This window comes from Tursiops truncatus, chromosome 11, assembly GCF_011762595.2.
Source record: "Tursiops truncatus isolate mTurTru1 chromosome 11, mTurTru1.mat.Y, whole genome shotgun sequence".
Classification (NCBI taxonomy): domain Eukaryota; kingdom Metazoa; phylum Chordata; class Mammalia; order Artiodactyla; family Delphinidae; genus Tursiops; species Tursiops truncatus.
This window is the reverse complement of record NC_047044.1, coordinates 98,591,463-98,609,716: the sequence shown is the minus strand read 5'-3', so window position 1 is coordinate 98,609,716 and position 18,254 is coordinate 98,591,463. Positions and strand designations below refer to the sequence as shown.

The following is an 18,254-nucleotide window of genomic DNA, read 5'->3' as shown; positions in this document are numbered from 1 at the left end:
TTACCTATGTAGTTTAAGTCCATTTGAAAGGGACTGGAAGGGACTTCGAAAATTATTTAGGCCCAGGATTTCTAACTGGTTGGAATTGCCTATGTAGACGTGAAAATTCCAGCTCACTGGGGCACAAATCTGGGGATTCTGATGCAGTAGGTCTGATTGTGGTCCAGGAATCTGTATTGTAAAGAGTGTCCCAGATGATTCCGGAACACAGAACCACGGAACCAAACTCCTCACTTTACAAAACAAGCCAGAGATAAGGGGACCGATCTGCCAAGGTCACACAGCTTGGATGGCGGCAAAGCCAGGGTGCAAACCACATAACGGCGGCAACACTTGTGTATCAAGGGCCTTCTAATGGGCCAGGCACTGTATTACGTACTTTACATATATTATCACATTTAATCCTCGTAACAACTCTATAGAGTAACTAGCATGATCGTCATCTCCATTTTAAAGAAGAAACCAACTCTTTGGGAGGTTAAATTCTTGCCTGGAGTTGCACAGCAAATAAACAGCAGAGCCCAGATTTGAAGCCCAAAGCCCAGGACTTTAACCATTACCCACATAGACTCTTAGATATCTGCCTAACTTTTTTTCTTTTTTTTTGCGGTACGCGGGCTTCTCACTGTTGTGGCCTCTCCCGTCGCGGAGCACAGGCTCCGGACGCACAGGCTCACGGGCCCAGTCACTCTGTGGCACGTGGAATCTTCCCGGACCGGGTCACGAACCCGTGTCCCCTGCATCGGCAGGCGGATTCTCAACCACTGCGCCACCAGGGAAGCCCCCTGCCTGACTTTTTCACTGAACCTTAACTTAAAGCAGGGCTGGGAGAGGGAAAGAGCAGGTACGTGGCTGCAGGTCTCTTGAGAAGGGGTTTTAACCAAAGGCAGTGTGTTTTGGTGTGCATGTTCTATCTGGGTGAGCAGGGACAGCTATTCCCAGATTCTAGAAGGAGGTCTTCTCTGAAGCGTGTGCTGTTGACACACTTCCCCAAACTTAGGTAGGTTCAGTTGGGACTTTGGCACCAGCCTTGTGTATGTAATGGGATCTGACTGGCATCTTATCCTCAAGCCAGAATTTCACAAGTGCTCCCCCTCCGGGAGATGCTTATTTTCTCGGCCTCTTCTCCCCGAGGAAGAGCTTTGCGTGCCCTTGAAAGGAATCTGAGTAAAAGGGGCATAGCTTTCCCTGACCATTCACACCTCCCTCCTCCCACCCCCCTCTCCTAAACACATGCAGGCTCATGAGTTCCCTAAGGTACCATTTGTTCGGTGAACATTTAAAAAAAAAAATAATCCTGTAAGATTTTAGAGAAAAGCGTCTCTACTGCAGTGTAATTCTAAACCCCTCCGAATAAACAGACAAGTGAGATTTCAGCTGGCCAGTAACTGAAGACTCCGCTAAGGCACTCTCTGCGCTGTGGGGAGAGCAAATGGCATTCCTGGTTGCTCTCACGACTGAGTCAGTGCAGCTGAAGGATTAGGACCCAAGCTGGGTTTGAGCCCCAGCTCCACGGTTCCCCTGCTGTGGGATATTGGACCAGATACTGCATGTGAGCCGGATGCCAGCTTCTGCAAGCCCCTGTTTTCTCATCTGTCATAAGGAGGTGTCCTCATGGGGTTGATGGGGAGATTCAATGAAGGGTCTGGCCAGGGCTAGGTGATCAATCAATGATTACCATCATTTAAGGGTGATCTTGGACCATCAGACCTGCATTCATTTACCCTCCAACCCTGCATCCTGAATACGTCCCCTGCTTAAAGCATCTTATGAACAGCCCCAAGGGGCCAAAGAGCACTGTTGGGGTGCTTTGTGCCCCAACGGGGGGATATGTCTTACGAGATGCATCCTTAGAGAGAACATCATGGCGTGTAAGAAAGTTAAGCCCTCTCCTGGACTACCCCTGCCCCTGCCCCTCATTTCTTCAGTTGAGAAAATGGAGGTTCAGAGAGGTTAGGAAATTTGCACAAGGGCCTGGCCAGGAAGTGGTGGTGCTGGCATTCACGCTGCAGCCTGTTTCACCGAAAGCCCGTGTTTCTTTCTGCTGCTTGAGAGGTTCAGCTGGCGGGGATGGGAGGAGGGAAAGAGATGGGCCTTGTAGGTGTGGAGAACGACTGGAAAAAAGGCTCCGGGGTAGAAATGTGGACGGCAGAGGAGAGAGTTCGTAGGAGACTCTGAGGCTCAGAGAGGGGGCAGGAGAGCAGGTACAGAAGAATCAGGAATGTGGGCTCTAGTCTTGACCCCGTGGGAGTCTGCTGTGTGACCTCGGAGAATTTTCTCAGCCTCTCTGGGCTTCACTTTTCCTAACCCTGAAGTGGGACCTGTACAGATGAGAGGGTGAATGAGCGTCTGGTACATTGCAGAGCTCTCCACCAGGCAAGCGACTCTCCTGCCCTCAGGCAGGGGGACACAAGCTGCCCCCCACCCTCTAGGACTCAGGGGGGTCGGGAGACTTCTGGGGGTCCTGCTGCCACTTCTCGCTCTCTTCCCACAGGGTGGGAGAACGTCTATGGCTTTGACATGACCTGCATCCGGGACGTTGCCATGAAGGAGCCCCTGGTAGACATCGTGGACCCAAAGCAAGTGGTGACCAATGCCTGTTTAATAAAGGTCTGCAGACGCCGCTTGCTCGGGCCTGGGTGTGCGGGAACCTGGCTGTGTCACCTGGACTCTTGGGCCTGAGTAGAGGCCACACCAGCTCCTCCCAAACTGAGGCAAGGCCACCCTGGCCAGAGCCTCTGGCAGCCCGTGGTGACCTATCAAAGCCGGCACTGTCACCGAGCAGAGCTGGGGAGAGAGCGCCACTGGACTCCACGTGGCACAGTTGGGGGGTGGGTGGTGCATGTCCCTTGGTGAGGGAGGGGTGGGGTGTGAGGGGGGAGGGGTGTCGGGTGGGCTTGTAGGAATATCCGAGGGAGGACACCCTGGAGGCTCAGGTGGGGGGAAGCTCCTGCATTCCGAGGGCGCTGGCCTCCTAGGCAAGAGATCCCACACCTCAGTCTGCCGTGTGAGCAGCTCACGCCCGCACCTCTAAGCACACATCTGACCGGCCGCACGGAGCTCCCTCCTCCTGAGTGCCTTGTTGGTGCGGCCCTCACCTCTTGTCCTCCAAGGCTTTCTTCAGCGCAGACGGAGAACAGCTCGCCAGCACCCTCGGCAGACCAGTCCTTACCCAGTGCATCCTTATCACTAAATATCAGACGTGCCAAATTTGCTGGGGTACAGATAAAAGCCCCCCGAGACCTCCCTCCCTCCCAGCCCACACTCCTCCTACAGGTAACCGCTGTCCACAGGATGAGCTGATCTTTCCAACCCTTTTTCTAAGTATCTGCATTTACAAATGCTAATCTATCCTGTCTAACGATGGAAAACTCTTGCTATTTCACTACTTTTTTTAAAGTCTAGAAAGACATCTGTCTTATAGGCTTCAAGTTAATGTTTTAATCGAAGAATCTGGGTTCACTGTGTCCGTTGTCATCAGCCCTCCCAGCCCCCATCTTGCTGAAGCATACCCTCCCGCCCTGGTCCTGTGCACCTCACTGCTTTTTCGGGAACTCTGGGTGGATGCAACGGGGAAGAGCCCAGGGGTGCGGGGAGGTTTCTGCAGGACTGATGCAAATGGCTGCTTTGTCCAGGTGAGAACGGTCCCTTGTCCCTGGTCACAGTCTTCCTGAGAAGAAATGCAAGCCTTGTCACCATGGCATTTCAAAGGGACCTCAGAGGACAAATAAAACTAGATGTACCTTGTACAGGTCCCATCAGATAGACACCGCCTCCCTTTTGGAATATCCTGCCTGAGGATTCTGCTTCTTAACTCGGCCCTTTCTGAGTCCAGGCAGGGTTGATGAGAAGCAAACGTCCTCTTATTTCTTCCCACCGGCCCCTCTGTCCCCGAAGCCTCTCTCTCTGGCATCCCAAACAAGAGCCAGCAAAGTCCACCCCAGATAACTCCCCCGTAGTGCAGAGCATGGCTGCCAACACTGTAGTACGAGTGGAGATCACCTGGTGCAACTGCATTTGCCAAAATGACGCATGGCAGCTGTATGGAACCGATAGGCGTCTGCCCATGGTGGCGCGGGGATACGATTCCTTCAATGTGCTTGGGCCCTGGGTCGCTCTCTGCCCCTGCCCTGCAGGTGTGGCCACGGCACTTGTGCACGTCCAAGGCTGGTCCCAGACTGGCCTGCTCTGTCCCCCCCGCCTCCCTCTCCCCCTCCAGCCAGGAACAGGCAAGGGTCTCTCCTTGGTTACACCGGAGTGCAGCCTGGGACTGTGGGTATGGCGGGGCTGGAGTTCTGGGCCCTCCGTGCATGTCACCTTTCTTCCTGAGCTCTGAGAAGGGCAAGGACGGCTGTGTTTGCTTCTGCCACCAGGAGAGCCATCGTCAGCTCTCGCTAATGTGCTCAGCACCTTCCCTGGGAAAACACTTGCCCTTCTTCACACGCTTAATTGCTATTTTCATCGCTATTAACGTTGCGGCTTGTGACACTTTATTATAATTAAGACTCTGTTTTGACCAGACTTCTGATCTGAGACAACCATTTGTAACATGATGTAGTGATGTGGACAGCATCGGCCGGGGCCCCTCTGAGTCACCGGTGCCTGCGGAGCCCTGCGCCTGGTGGGGCGGCCTGAGGCCGAGCCAGGGGTCTCGCTGGGGTCTCAGAGTTGCTGAGGCGGCTGCTGAAAGAGAAAGCCTTCTGGCAAAGGGATCAGGGCTCCGGGGGCCAGCATAACGTGTCTGCCTCTGGACACTTCGGGCCTGAGAGGAGGGAGGGACCTGACCGGAGGCCTTTGTGTCTCTGAGGCCCGGTCACAGCTGACTCACCCACACAGACTGCCTGTCCCCACTCCAGAGGCCAGCAGTCGCCTCCCTGGCGCCCATTCTAACGCAGATCATCCTTTCAGTCTGGACGGGTTTTGTTCCTTCGGAGGCCCCTATTCAGATGCAAATGTCCGTAGGACCTAGAGAACGCTGTCAGGGCACTGGTGGCCGACACTGGTTGATGGGCGTCTGAGACCCTATAGAGACGGAATCCCCGACAGATGGGGTGTTTCTGTGTGTGTGTGTGCGTGTGCGCAGGTGCATCATTGTTCCTGTGCAGGCTGAGAGTGGTGAAGAAGTGAGGTGAGGACAGAGGAGAAAGGAACCAGTCCAGATGGGTCACGGGGTCTACTTCCCAGGTCCCCCTCTGAGTCCAGGCCAAGAGGCTTGGATATTTTTAGGTAAACCGTAGAAAGTCGTGGAAGGCTTTAGATCCAGGGAATGGCACAGTGTGAATGCATCTGAGAGAGATTAGTTGGTTGGTCCGAAGGGGAGGCCTGGGGAGGGGATGGGAAGGAGAGGCCTCAGGCAGGGAGACAGTTTTAGGAGAAGAGTGGCGCGTGTCGGGGTTACATCGCTCACTGAGGGCGCACAGACCATAACGTCCAGACCCCGCGTCTAAAGGGCTCCAGTCTAATGGTGGGGACAGGGGCGGAGGTGGTGAGACCCCTGAGAGGAGCCAGAAGCAGGGTGGAAAGACCAGGCGAGGCCCCTGGCAGAGGGCGCCCGAGAGAAAGGGACAGGGACCTTGGAAGGAGCCTGGAGCCTGGCGGGCTGGCCCCAGTGGAGAAGGAGCGGAAACGTCAGTGAATGTAGACAGCGTGAGCCCAGCCTAGGGGACTCTGCCGAAGCCCTTATCAAAATCACAGTTAAGCACAGCTGCGCTAAGAGTGTCTGGGCTGGAGGGACCTGCAGACACGTGGCCCAGAGGGGTGGCAAACCTCATAAGCTGACAGGTACTGGGGCTAAACAGATTTCCCCATGCTGGGCAATGGCCCAAACTAACAGGGTGACATGTAATGAAGGACCCTCCCCCCCGCACTCGGGTCCCAGAAATAAGGATGATGAAAGGGATGCTGTGGGGAGGGGCTTGGCCGGCTGAAGGCAGCTGCAACCGGCAGAGCGCGCTTCGAGGTCAGAGGCTGCTAGAAGCGGGTCCCAGATCAGGAGGGTGACGGCGTCGGAAGCCATGACTCAGGAGACGCAGTTTATGCTGGAGGAGAAAAGGTTTAGGGGACCCACGTGAGCACGAGCGGGCGGTGGCTTGTTCCGTGGGTGGAAGTTACAGAGGCTGCTGAGGGCCCTGCTCGCTAGTTTAGAAGCAGGACCTACCGACTGGAGACATCGGGGAAGGATTGGCTGCCTGATAGGCAGTGAGTGCATCCTCCCAGGGGGAGTGCAGGAGCCCACGGCAGCCACTACCTGGGGATGCTCCCCAGGGCTCTTGCATTCTCGGGGTAAAAGGGGACTGGCTTTCTAACCCCATCGAATTCTGCACGCCTGACCCGGGCTCACAGGGACCTTTAGCCCTGTTCCCGTACTTGAGCTTGTATCTGAAGTGATGTCACCGACATCGAGGGCTCCCACGGTCCCCTGCACCTGCAGTCCCACCCTCTTCCCAACCGACAGGTCAGAGGGGGTCACAGCTGCCAGCCCGCACCGTAACAAGTCTCTGGGCTGCCTGGCTGCCTCGACCTCACTAGCGCCTCTGTCCACTGCCCTCCTGTGGAGACAGGACTTGGCTTTGAAGTCCCCAGGATGTTTTGCATCAGTTTTTCCTTTATTCATCCTAGAAACGTGTAGAGATAAAAGTCTCTGTCTCTTCGCTGCTCTTGTTTCCCCACCCGGAGACCCCTCTCTCCTAGTCACTCCCAACATCTTCCTTCATCCGGGTCTCAGGGGCGCCCCTGGGGACCACTCCAGGCACACAGGTGTCTGTCTGGCCCGTACAGAGCTTTCAGGACGGAGGTGTCTGCCATACAGCCCGGCAGTGGGAGGTTCTTCCTTAGACCTCACTGAAGGCGGCCTGGATGCCTCCTGGGCCTTGGGAGGTCTGCTGTGTCTTGCTGGAGCCGGCCAGCGACGGGTCAGCATCCTTCTCGCAGAAAGAGCACCATGTTGCAAACCATTGTTCATTTTACTCCCGCTCCCAGCAAGACTGATGTGCAGCCGCTTCCCAGCTGAAACTGTTAGAACGATGAGTTCCTTGTGTTGTCCATTCCTAGCTGGAACTGAAAAGTTCTCACCTCTTATTTCCCCCTTTCATTTGTTTTTAACTGTCCGGGCTTGTGGTAAATGGTCGGCTGGCTTCCCCAGGCTCAGTCCGTGACCGTGCGGGCTCGGTCCTCACTCCTGAGAGAATACTCCGTACCTCGTATTGCTGGAAAGGGAGCAGTCGGGTCTGCCGGAACCTGGGAGGGCTTGACGGGGCACACACTGCTGCCTTGATTCAGTAGGTCTGGGATGCCCTCCCCTCCCCGCCCCACCCCCGGCGATGCCGACGTGCTCCTCCAGGGACCACAGCCTGAGAACAGCTAGATGCACTAGTGATGCCGAGGGGGACTGCTCTGAGGATATCTGGGTTGGGTTTACAGAGGCTCTAATTCATCTTCTTCTCCTCTCCCCTCCCCCGCATCAGCACTCATCCCCAGAAGATTTACCGTCCTGATTCTGTTATCCTCAGGCTCTGACTTAAATCTGCTCGCAGCATTGCCTTAGCCGACTCCACCCTAGAAAGGATGGAGGAGGTCATGGGGAGGGGGGTGGGTGGGCCTGGGAAGTCCCCCCGAGAGCCATGACACCCTGGGGAGTCTGCCATCCATAGTCTCCCTGGGAAATGAAGCTGAGGACGGCCCAGACCCGGTGGAGGCACTGAGCGTCCGCATTCTCTCTTCTCTGGGCTGCAGGAGGTGGACATCTACACGGTGAAGACGGAGGAGCTGTCCTTCACATCCGCCTTCTGCCTGCAGATACAGCGCAATGACTACGTCCACGCCCTGGTCACCTATTTCAATATCGAATTTACCAAGTGCCACAAAAAAATGGGGTTTTCCACAGGTGAGCCTTCTGCTGGCCTTCCAGACCCTCCTGGCCTCGTGCCAAGGCTCTGTGGGAAGTGACCTCCCCGGCCTGGACGTGGGGCAAGGGCCGGGGGCATCAGCCAGGGGCCCTCACTTAGCACCTCCTAAGCCTCTCCAGCCGTGGAGGAGTCGCACGTCCCCAGGGTTTTGGATGCCCGATGAGAAGGTAAAAAACTTGTGGCTGGTGTGGCCAGAGCTGAGAGCAAGTGTCGGGTGGGGAGAGGCAGGCGTGGAGGCCACCTTTCAAATGCACGTTTGTTCATTTAGTGTTTCCCGAGCCCCCTCTGTGTGGGTGGAGGATACGGAGACGCCTCATGACAGATTCAGCGTCTGCTTCCCTAGGCTGCAACCTGGCTCTACGTCTCCTTCCTGTCTTCCCAGCTTCTGTCCCTCCCCATTAAGTCCCTGACGTGCTCCAAACTCCTTCAGAGGTGCCTCATCGCCCGTAGCAGATAAGTCCAGATTGCTTAGCCTGGTAACTGGCAGGGGGTTGGTCCCCTGACCGGCCCCATCCCACTTCCCCAGCCTCATCTCTCAGCACCCTTCGCGCTGTGCCGTCCACCCCACGCCTTTGCTGCCGCACACGCAGCCCAGCACACACTGGCCCTGCAGCTCTCTGCGCCCAGGCATCTTCAGCCCCTCGGCCGTGGCCTCTGCCTGCCCCAGCCCCGCTTCCATCCACAGGGCAGGAGGGTCTTCTGTCAGATTTGTCTCCTTCCCTCCTGTATTTGTCTGCTGGGGCCACTGTAACCAAGTATTCCTCATGGTTCTGGAGGCCTCTGGAGTTTTCTCCTGAGGCCTCTCTCCTTGGCTTGCCAACGGCCGCCTTCTCGTGGCCGCCTTCCTCTGTGCTCATCCCTGCTGTCTCTGTGAGTGTCCTAATCTCCTTGCTCTACAAGGGCACCAGCCAGATTGGATGAGGGCCCACGCTAAGGGCCTCGTTTTAACTAAAGACATTCTCTCTGAATACGTTCATATTCAGAGATCCTGGGGGTCAGGGCTCCAGCACATGAATTCTGGGGGGAGACGATTCAGCCTATGGCAACTCCCGCATCCCTCTCCTCCCCTGGCCACCTCCGGCTCAGGCTGCGTCTCTCAGCTCAGGTATTATGACCCCCTCCTTCCCTCCAGGGTCAAGGTTAGGCCTTCTTCCTGGGGCTCCCTAACATCCTGTGCTTATGTCTGTCATGGCCATGCTTAAAGTGATACGGGTGCAGTCTAACAAAAAGATAACAAAAGGGTATAAAAAGGGGCATCAAAAGTTAAGGAAAAACACCTCCCCCCCATCCATGCCAATCCCGTGCCTGAAACGCATATTTGTTCACGACTTATTTCGTAGCCTCCGAAAAATGTCAGTGGTGCACAAGCAACTACATACCTACATACACTTTTTTTCCTTTTTATTTGAAATAATTATAGGCTCACAGGAAGTTGCAAAAATAGTCCATAGATTTCTGTGAATCGTAGACCCAGCTGCCTCCGCTGGTGGCATCTTCCATGACAGGAGTACGACATCCAGCTACACTTTTCTTGAAAACACAGGTCGGCTCGCACCGTACGCACTGCCCCTGCTCCCTGTCTTTAGTTAACCATGTGTCTTGGAGATGCCGCCAGAGCCGCGCGGAGATATATCCAATCTCTTTTTTTGAAACAACTACCCAGGATTCCAGTGTAGGCTGTGCCACTAGTCACTGAACATTTCCATCGTCTTCTGCAGACCTGGGTCTCCCCCAGCTGGGCTCACATCTCATTAATCTCTGCCTTCCTAGCTCCTCCCAGCGGGGTGTGGCTCCGAGATTTCTATGCAAATCTCTGTTCAATGCGTTTATGAAGCTAGGATTCCTGCCCTGAGCATGTGTTCATCCTGACCGCTCACGGGAGGTCTTCCTGGGAATTGGGAGCTTGTCGCCGGGGTTGAGTGTGCACGTGGCAGGGATAGGTGAGTTCTACCAGAATTTGAAGATACGATTATTCACTTCCTGCAGCCACGGTGCCAGCGGTCCTCTTTCACGTGGTGACAGCGATCCCACTTGATCATGTTGTTTCATCCTTTGTCTGTGTTGCCCAGTTTTCTGACACCTCGTTGATGTATTTTACATCCATACAGATGAGTGACCCTGGGTCTGTAGATCTGTTTTCTTGTGAATCTCTCTCTCTCTGACTTTGCCAACAGAGTAATTCTGATCTCGTAGAATAAGTTGGGGAGTGTTTCCTCCTCCTTTACCTGCTGGAAGGGTTTTTGAAGGATCAGTGATATTTCTTTTATAAATGCTTGCTGGAATTCCTTAGTGAAGGCATCCGAGCCTGGAATTTTCTCGTGGGAGAGAACGGACAAGAGACTTCACCTAATCCCTCACAGAAGGGCTTCTTCCAGAGTTGGTGTCTCCTGACCATCAGGACTAGGGTCTTCTGGTCTCCATCAGTCAGGCCAGCGCTGGTGCCGCCTCGTCCTGGGGAAGAGACCAGAGAGCCCCGATCCGGGTCACTGTCAGCTGCTACCCTCCCTACGGGAGCAGCAGACGAGCTTATCCTCTCGGTGGGTGCGCAGGAACAGCCAGCAGGAGGAAGGGGTATTTTACCTGGACCTTGAAGGATGGGTGAGACTCAGCCTTGCCATGGTGAGGGTTGGGGCAGTGAGGGCTGAGGAGGGCCCGATCGAGGACGGTGCCTGTGACTGGAGGCCAGGGATGGAGCCACGGTGGCTGGCTCTGCTTCCTCCATCCCTGGGCGATGCCTCCCCCAGGGCCCGCCCTGCCGCAGGTGATGGGAAAGTCAGGGGGCAAGGGTACTCTGGGAAGAGTTCTGTGTCTCTAAAGCCTGGGCTACAGCCCCGTAGCTCCAGGCTGCGTTTTTCTTTCCCTGAGATGATCTGTTTCCGGCGGATGACAGCGTGGTTTTGGTCCAGCCTGTAGCATCTTTACCATCTTGGCCATCTTCCAGCTGGCATGGCTTTGGCAGTGGGCTTTACTCAGACCCTCTGCACTCTGACCAGCAAGGAAAGCATATTTCTCCTTTGTTTTTAAGGACCTCAGATGCACGGAATTAGATTAATCCGAATTCGTGGTTCATGACGTGCTACCATCATTGGATCACACACAGTTCACTTCTGGCTTATTTTTTAATTAATACAAGGGACACCTGTGAACTTGCCACCTAACTCAGTAACAGATTGTAAATAAAGTGTTATTAATTAGAATGTAATAGTAACTAGAACGCATTATTAACTAGAAGGTAATAATTCTAATTATTATTAGAATTTAAATACATTAGTTAATATCAAGAGATAAACTATTGTTAATTAGAATGTAAATATTAACCAGAAATACATTATGAATAAATATAATATGATTATGCTTATAATTAATACATGCAAGTCAAGTCATTCAGAGTCACCTAATAAATCCCTGTGAGCTCAGCATCTAGCTCAAGGGCTTAAATACTACCAGTACCTTTGCGGCTCCCTGGATGGTCCCATCTTATCCCCTCCCTCCACATCGCCTCTAAATGAACATTATCCTGAATGTTCAGTTCCTTATCCCCTGCTATTTTTAAAAAGGTTTATCATGCGTAAGTGTAGGCCTAAACAAGGTATCGTTTGGCCTCAGCTGGCTTTGAACTTCAGGCGAAGTGCAGCCTGCTGTAAGCGGCCCCTCGCCATCGGCCCCCAAGGTTTGCAGCTGCTCCGGGAGACCCACGCGAAGGCGCGTCGCGGCTTGTGCAGCTTGCAAACCGCCCCCGTAAATGGTGCTGGTGACTGCCTGCTGCGGCTCCGGGCACAAGCACCCAGGGTTCCACGCTGTGCCAGCACAGCTGCCCCGGCCCTTGGACACAGCCTCGGAGGGCGGGGCAGGAAGTGGGAACTGGGCCCCCTGGGGCTCCTGCTGGAAGGGCAGTACCCAGAGTAGAAGCAGGCCTGCGCTAAGTCCTAGTTTTTCCAGGAAGCCCTTCAGGCCGTGGAGGTGCTGCTAAGTGAGCTCCTTTCTGGGCCTTGGACTCATTAGTGAAATGACATGGTTGGACCTCGACTGCCTGGAAGCCCCTTCCCAGCTTTGCCACCCTGTGACACTGAGCCATTTTCTCAGGTCAGAGAAGCTTCTTCATGCATCGTCTTTAATTCTCCAAAAAGCCTGTGAACCCCCCCGGGAACAGAGTTACAAATTTACAGCTAGAAAAAGTATTAAATTCCAGAAAGAACTACCAGCCACTTAGCCATGGGGAAGAGAAAGAGGAAGCAGGACTCCACTCCCTCTCCAGAAGCACCAGGAAAATCTTCCTGTGAGAGGCCCCAGACGTTTGCTCCTGCAGCCCCCGTGCACCCCTCCTCCATCCTCGGTCACAGCTCCCACCCGACCTTATGGCCAGCTACCTGAGTGTCTTCTCACTTAGGCTGCAGGATCTCGGGGGGTGAGGCTGTACTGGCTGCTGCTCCCCACATTTAGGACCACATCAGGCACGTGGCAGGCACCCTGAGTGGATGACTGCTGAATGCATGAATGATTGAATGAATGCCTGAATGAGTGAATGCACGCACGAGTGAATGCCTGAATGAGTGAATGAATGAATGCTGAATGAGTGAATGCGTGCGCGAGTGAATGTATGAATGAGTGAATGAATGAATGCCTGAATGAGTGAATGCATGCGCGAGTGAATGTACGAATGAGTGAATGAATGAATGCCTGAATGAGTGAATGCATGCGTAAGTGAATGTATGAATGAGTGAATGTACGAATGAGTGAATGAATGAATGCCTGAATGAGTGAATGCACGCGTGAGTGAATGTACGAATGAGTGATGAATGAATGCCTGAATGAGTGAATGCATGCGTAAGTGAATGTATGAATGAGTGAATGTACGAATGAGTGAATGAATGAATGCCTGAATGAGTGAATGCACGCGTGAGTGAATGTATGAATGAGTGAATGAATGAATGCCTGAATGAGTGAATGCACGTGTGAGTGAATGCATGAATGAGTGAATGAATGAATGCCCGAATGAGTGAATGCATGCGCGATTGAATGTATGAATGAGTGAATGAATGAATGCCTGAATGAGTGAATGCATGCATGAGTGAATGAATGAATGTGTGAATGACGGTTCGGTCATAACGAGGAAGCCTGAAAGCCACTTACACTAACTTGAAGGTTGTAGTTGGGGCAGAGCGGGAGGGAAAGGCTTGTCCACTGACCAGAACTCTGGGTGTCGTGGTCCACAGTGATACTGAACGCTCACCCCTGTGCACAGGAACTTTCTGGAGAATCCCTAGAACATTCCAGACCACGACAATGAGGCAGCACCGCTTTACAGGCCAGAGCCATAGTTGATGGATACATGAAATGATATGCCACTTTCCACAATGATTAACTAACCACCTAATGCAATGGGTTAGCAGTACCCTAACCTGGGCCCGCTGTGTTACAGATAAGGGGACCGTATAATTCGTCTTTCAAATGAGGACATTTTGAGAGTGAAAGGGAGAGCTACAGATAATTACACCAGGAAAACGGTCCTGGGCACAGCAGGAGGCTGGTCGTCCTCAGTGTATCCTTTCCCCTTCCCATCACCTGTCCTCACAGGGAGGTAAACTTTCTGCAGGTGTAGAAAATGAGCGCCAGGGTCACAGTGCAAATGCATGGCAAAGTGGAGACTGGACACTGGGCCTACTGTTGCCTAATTAGATGTCCCTTCCACTGATACCCACCCAAGAGATGTATTAGATGTAAATGATCGAGTCTGCACAGCAACTGGCTGTGTATCTACAACACCTGGGGGGAGACTGCCCCCATCTCACACCCAGAATTACTGGATTCAGATCTCTAGGACTAGAGTCAAAACATCTGAATTGTCATCCACTTCTCCTGGACACCCTGATGGAGAACCTGCATTGAGAAAACTGCTTTAGCAATGAGTCCGTGGACCCATCGTGGAAATGAGATGTTTGGGGAAGTTCTTAACCTTTTGATGTTGATGTCAAGGGGAAATGTCACTCTCCTCCAACCCAAGGCTGGTGTCTTTTGGGCGACCAGCATCAGAGGTGGACTTCTGGGCTCGCTGGCTGGCGGAGCTGAGCCAGTGAAGTCTCTGGGAGTCTCACAGGCATCTGATTAGGAGGCAGAAGGTAGCTGCTGGAATCTCCTTGCCTGAAGGTCTTTAAGAACAGGAGAGACACCTGTCTGGGTAGGCGTGGGTGGCAGCGGGGGTGACAGTGCTGTCAGTCATACGCTGCCAGCCTCTGCACACCCCGGAGACGAGCTTTTGACAATTCGTTTAGATGTCGTTGGAAGGGAAGGTGCTGGGAGCAGGTGGACTTTGCCTGTGGGCCGCAGTATGCGTAGAGGCCAGGAAGGCTGGGTGTGTTTGGGGATCCAGGATCTGAGCGGCACAGACTCTATGTACATGATCCTCCTTCAAGCCCTTCCGAATCCTCAGGCTGCCTCCCCTCCACTAGACCTTGAGTCGGCATCGATTTCCTAAATGCACACATCGAAGGCTACTCGAGTGTCCAAACCACTGACATTTGATCAAGCTGGTTCATTGCAAAGGACACAGACAGACAGACTCTTCACCACCATTAAAATAGATCTTGGGGTCTGAAGGATCTTGGCCTGACTGGGCATACGATAAATCCCCAGCCAGGTTGTGTGTGCACTCCTCCGGGCCGGACCGCGGGTGTGCATACAGTCGTGGGGCAGCCCCAATCCTTCCTGTGATTAAAACTCTGCCTTCTAGTGATTCTGAGTGCCTAGCCTTTGTTCTGCCTCCAAAGCCATCTATAAGGCCACATATAAGTCCTTCCATGTGACAGCCTTTGAAGTATTTGAAAGGCACTTACTACATCCTCCCTAAGTCTTCCCACCTTTAGCTCTGGTCCTAAGCAACGAGGGAATCAGTGTTCATGAGTCCTGCATCCTGGTGGAGGGAGGTAAGAGCCTGAAGGGCAAGAGGAACTGACTGTAAGACGGGTTCTTCTACAACCCTTAGGTCCCAAAGCCGCGGTGTCACCGAACACCTCTGGGTACCTTGAAGCGTCACAACGCGCCCCCTCTGGGGCTTTTTACCATCGTTCATTTATTCGGTACTCACAGACCCAGCAAGGGTGGTGATGGGCTCTGAGGACAGAGCAGTAAGCAGACCCCGGCCCTCATGGAGACTGCAGTCTTGCGGAGGACACAAACACGTAAAAAGAGACAGAGACGGTTATGCAGGGGCATGACAGTCACCGTGGTGACATAAGCCCAGGGTGCCCTTAATCCAGCTGGGTCAGGCAAGGCGTGCCCAAGGATGTGACCTTGAAGAATGAGGAAGGGAGAGGCCGGTGATGAGGGAGGGAAGAGTGTCCCAAGGACGGCTGCTGCTGAGGAAGGGGGCCCATGAGACAGGACCCCTCATCTAGTTGTAGAATTGGTAGTGTGCCCAGAGGGATGGGTGGGATTTCGTGGCAAATGCAGGGGAGGGGACGTGCAAGCCTCAGTCAGTGTGGACGACGTGTGAGCTGTGGAGCAGCGTTGGGTCCGTGGAATGAGAATCTTCCCCTATTCCTATTCATCCATGTAGGAAGGCACGGCTGAAACCCCAGGGCAGGCCTGGGCCAAGGGAACTAGGATTGGTTTTAGGACAGAGAGGCAGGCAGGGAAAGCTATGTGTAGGACTGGGGTATCAGCGGAATCGGCGAAACCGGCTTAGCCGTGGCGTTGGCATGAACGGTGTCATTTAAGTGGAGACGGGATGCACCACCCTCCAAATCTCTCCCCTACAATGTCTGAAAGTCTTCACTCTGTTGAACTAATGAAAACCAGTAGCATTTTGAGATTCGTTGTTAATGCCGCCCCCTGTATGGCTTTGTAATATCAGCTTGTTTCTCTTCTGATCCCCAGCGAAGACCCGCAGTCCCGAGGGGGCGGGGCCTTGACCCCGGGAGGAGTCCCCGGGCTGAGCGGGGCGTCCTGCGGGCTTGGAGCAGGCGCAGGGGCTGGGTGCCTGACCCAGTGAGAGCGCTCGCTGTGGTGTTCAGTGGGTCGTCCGCGCGGGGTCCCGGCCCCTCTGAGACGTCTTCTCTAACTCTTCCTTGTCATCCTTCAGCCCCTGACGCCCCCTACACCCACTGGAAGCAGACCGTCTTCTACTTGGAAGACTACCTCACCGTCCGGAGGGGGGAGGAGATCTACGGGACCATATCCATGAAGCCAAATGCCAAAAACGTGGTGAGTGCCGAGGCATCCTCTGTGAGGCCGGGGTCAGAGAGGAGGAGGGACCCGGGGGCCGGCTTCCAGGGAACTGCCAGGACCCACTTGCCCCGGGGGGCCTGGCTGCCTTGTGCACAACCGGAAAAGTTACAGGGGAAGCGGTAGGAAGGCGGGTTTGGATGTGATGGCCTCCTTCAAGGACTCCAGCCTGGACCCCTTAAGACTGGGGAACTGGAGCCTTTCTGTAGGACACCCTGGACACCCTCCCAGCCTTGAGGACAGCTTCCCGCCCTCGGTGGGGGGTGTTTTGAGAACAGGGGCTGTGGCCATGGACTTTGCCTCATTTAGGACCAGCTGAGCCAGGAAAGAACAGTGTGTGGTGGCTTGGAAGACCGGGCTCGCCTTCCTCAGGCTGGCCTGGGGGGCTGGAGGCCGTGTGATTCTCTCTGAGCCCCCTGGGGTGCAGGCACGTGCCGGGCAGGCGCCGAGGGCGCGCCGAGGCTTCCGCCCTGGGAGACTCGACCGCCCCACTTCTCCCGGGAGGAAACCAGAGGGAACATCTCTGTATTCTAACAGGAAGGACTTACTTAGGTTAGAAATCAAAGGCCTCCCCGTGAGGGTAACGAGGCACCGGAAGAGGCTCCCGAGGGCTGTTGGTGGGGAGCGGAGTCCTGAGCTGGAAAACCCTAGCGGCGCAGATGCGCCCGGCCCTCTGCCTGCGGGGAGGGGGGCCGCCTTCCCCCGCCGCCTTCCGCGCTGATGCCCCGGCTCCTCCTTCTTTGCAGCGAGACCTCGATTTCACAGTAGACTTGGATTTTAAGGGACAGCTGTGCGAAACATCTGTATCTAATTACTACAAAATGCGTTAGCACACGTGGGAGGCTGCAGAGAGCGAGCGAGCACGGAAACTCACCTCCGTCTGAGGCGCCGCCACAAGGGACCCTGTTTGCAGGACTACACGCTCCAAACCGGAGTCTGACACTCTGCCCTTGAGATTGGTGAACTCAGCCGGCCTCCTGAGGCCCCTGCCACTGGACAGAGGGCCTCCAGCTTCTCGGCTCTGCTCTGGGGGCCCTTCTCAGAGGCTCTGTCGTCCCGACAGAGAGCCACGGCCAGCGCGGCAGCCGGGCCCCGATGGAGGAGTCCACGCGTGTCCCCATCGTCCTCCTTAACCGTGACTCTCGGATCTTCAAGTTTTGCATGCTGCAGGCATCTAGGACAGATTGCTTCACTAGACCCTGGAGACTAGCGTCTTTGATAGCATAAGCCAGACGCTGTGCGTGCGGCGGTGTGCGTGCGCATGCGCGGACAGCATACCTATTCGTTCCTTTACCCGGCACGCGGGTATGTGCTTGCATATACAGCCAAGCGGTAGCGTCCGTGTTCATCCAGGGCTGTGTGCGTGTGTGCGTGCGCGTGTGTGCGTAGAATATATATTATCTCAGAGGAGATTCTGTTGCTTTCGAATAGGAATTTGTTTTGTGATTAGTTCTCCCCCTTCCCCACCCCTTCCCCGCTATGAAATGTCCTCTGTACAGCTCCGGTCTCCTTTTGACTAGACTGTGGCTGCGAACCCTGGACGTAGGACCATGCACTCCATGGGCGCTCAATAAATGCACATGAGAGCGAAGCGATGGGGTGGCTGTGTTCTCGGCGCTCTGGGCAGGGGGGCGGGAGGAGGTCAGTGGAACAGAAGATCCAATCGTGCCGCTCCCAGAAGGAAGGTAGCTCCTTGGTAAAGGGAGCCTTGAAGCTAGGACCAGTCCAAGGGCTTCTCCCTTGTGACCCTCAGGGGTGGGAGGAGAGTCCTGCAGCTGGGGTGGGGGGACATGAGTTAACCTCGAGTGCTCCAGAATGGGAGGCGAGGTGTAGCCCGGAGAGAGGCCAAGGTCGGGGCGGGAAAGGCTGGGAGGGTCCAGAGGAAGCAGGAGGTGGTGTGAGCTCACGGTCCTGGGCTGCTAGTGTGAGACGAGGGCAGGGTCTGAGGGCAAGGCCGGTGGAGGCACGGGCCGGGGCGTGGTGGTGGACCGTCTCGTTCCTACTCTCCCTCACCCCGTTACTGGCTGCCTAGGTGGGTGTCTGCCCTGGCCTGCACCCTCCCCATCAATGGGACCGCACCCCCCCGCCCCACCGTCTTGAACAGGGCACCCACAGAGCCCAAGTGAAAGA

At 54.8% G+C, this 18,254-nt stretch overlaps 1 protein-coding gene across 1 annotated transcript in view; it reads left to right on the top strand.

Annotated features, from left to right (window-relative positions):
* PRMT8 (protein arginine methyltransferase 8) overlaps positions 1 to 17,605 on the top strand; it is an 80,598-nt gene extending 62,993 nt beyond the window's left edge. Inside the window, exons 8-11 of the mRNA XM_073789300.1 lie at positions 2,495 to 2,610; positions 7,732 to 7,882; positions 15,982 to 16,103; positions 16,871 to 17,605. Of these exons, the coding sequence (XP_073645401.1) occupies positions 2,495 to 2,610; positions 7,732 to 7,882; positions 15,982 to 16,103; positions 16,871 to 16,954 (473 nt within the window). The 3' untranslated portion in view covers positions 16,955 to 17,605. The remainder of the gene's footprint in view (positions 1 to 2,494; positions 2,611 to 7,731; positions 7,883 to 15,981; positions 16,104 to 16,870) is intronic.
* The last annotated feature ends 649 nt before the right edge of the window (positions 17,606 to 18,254 follow it).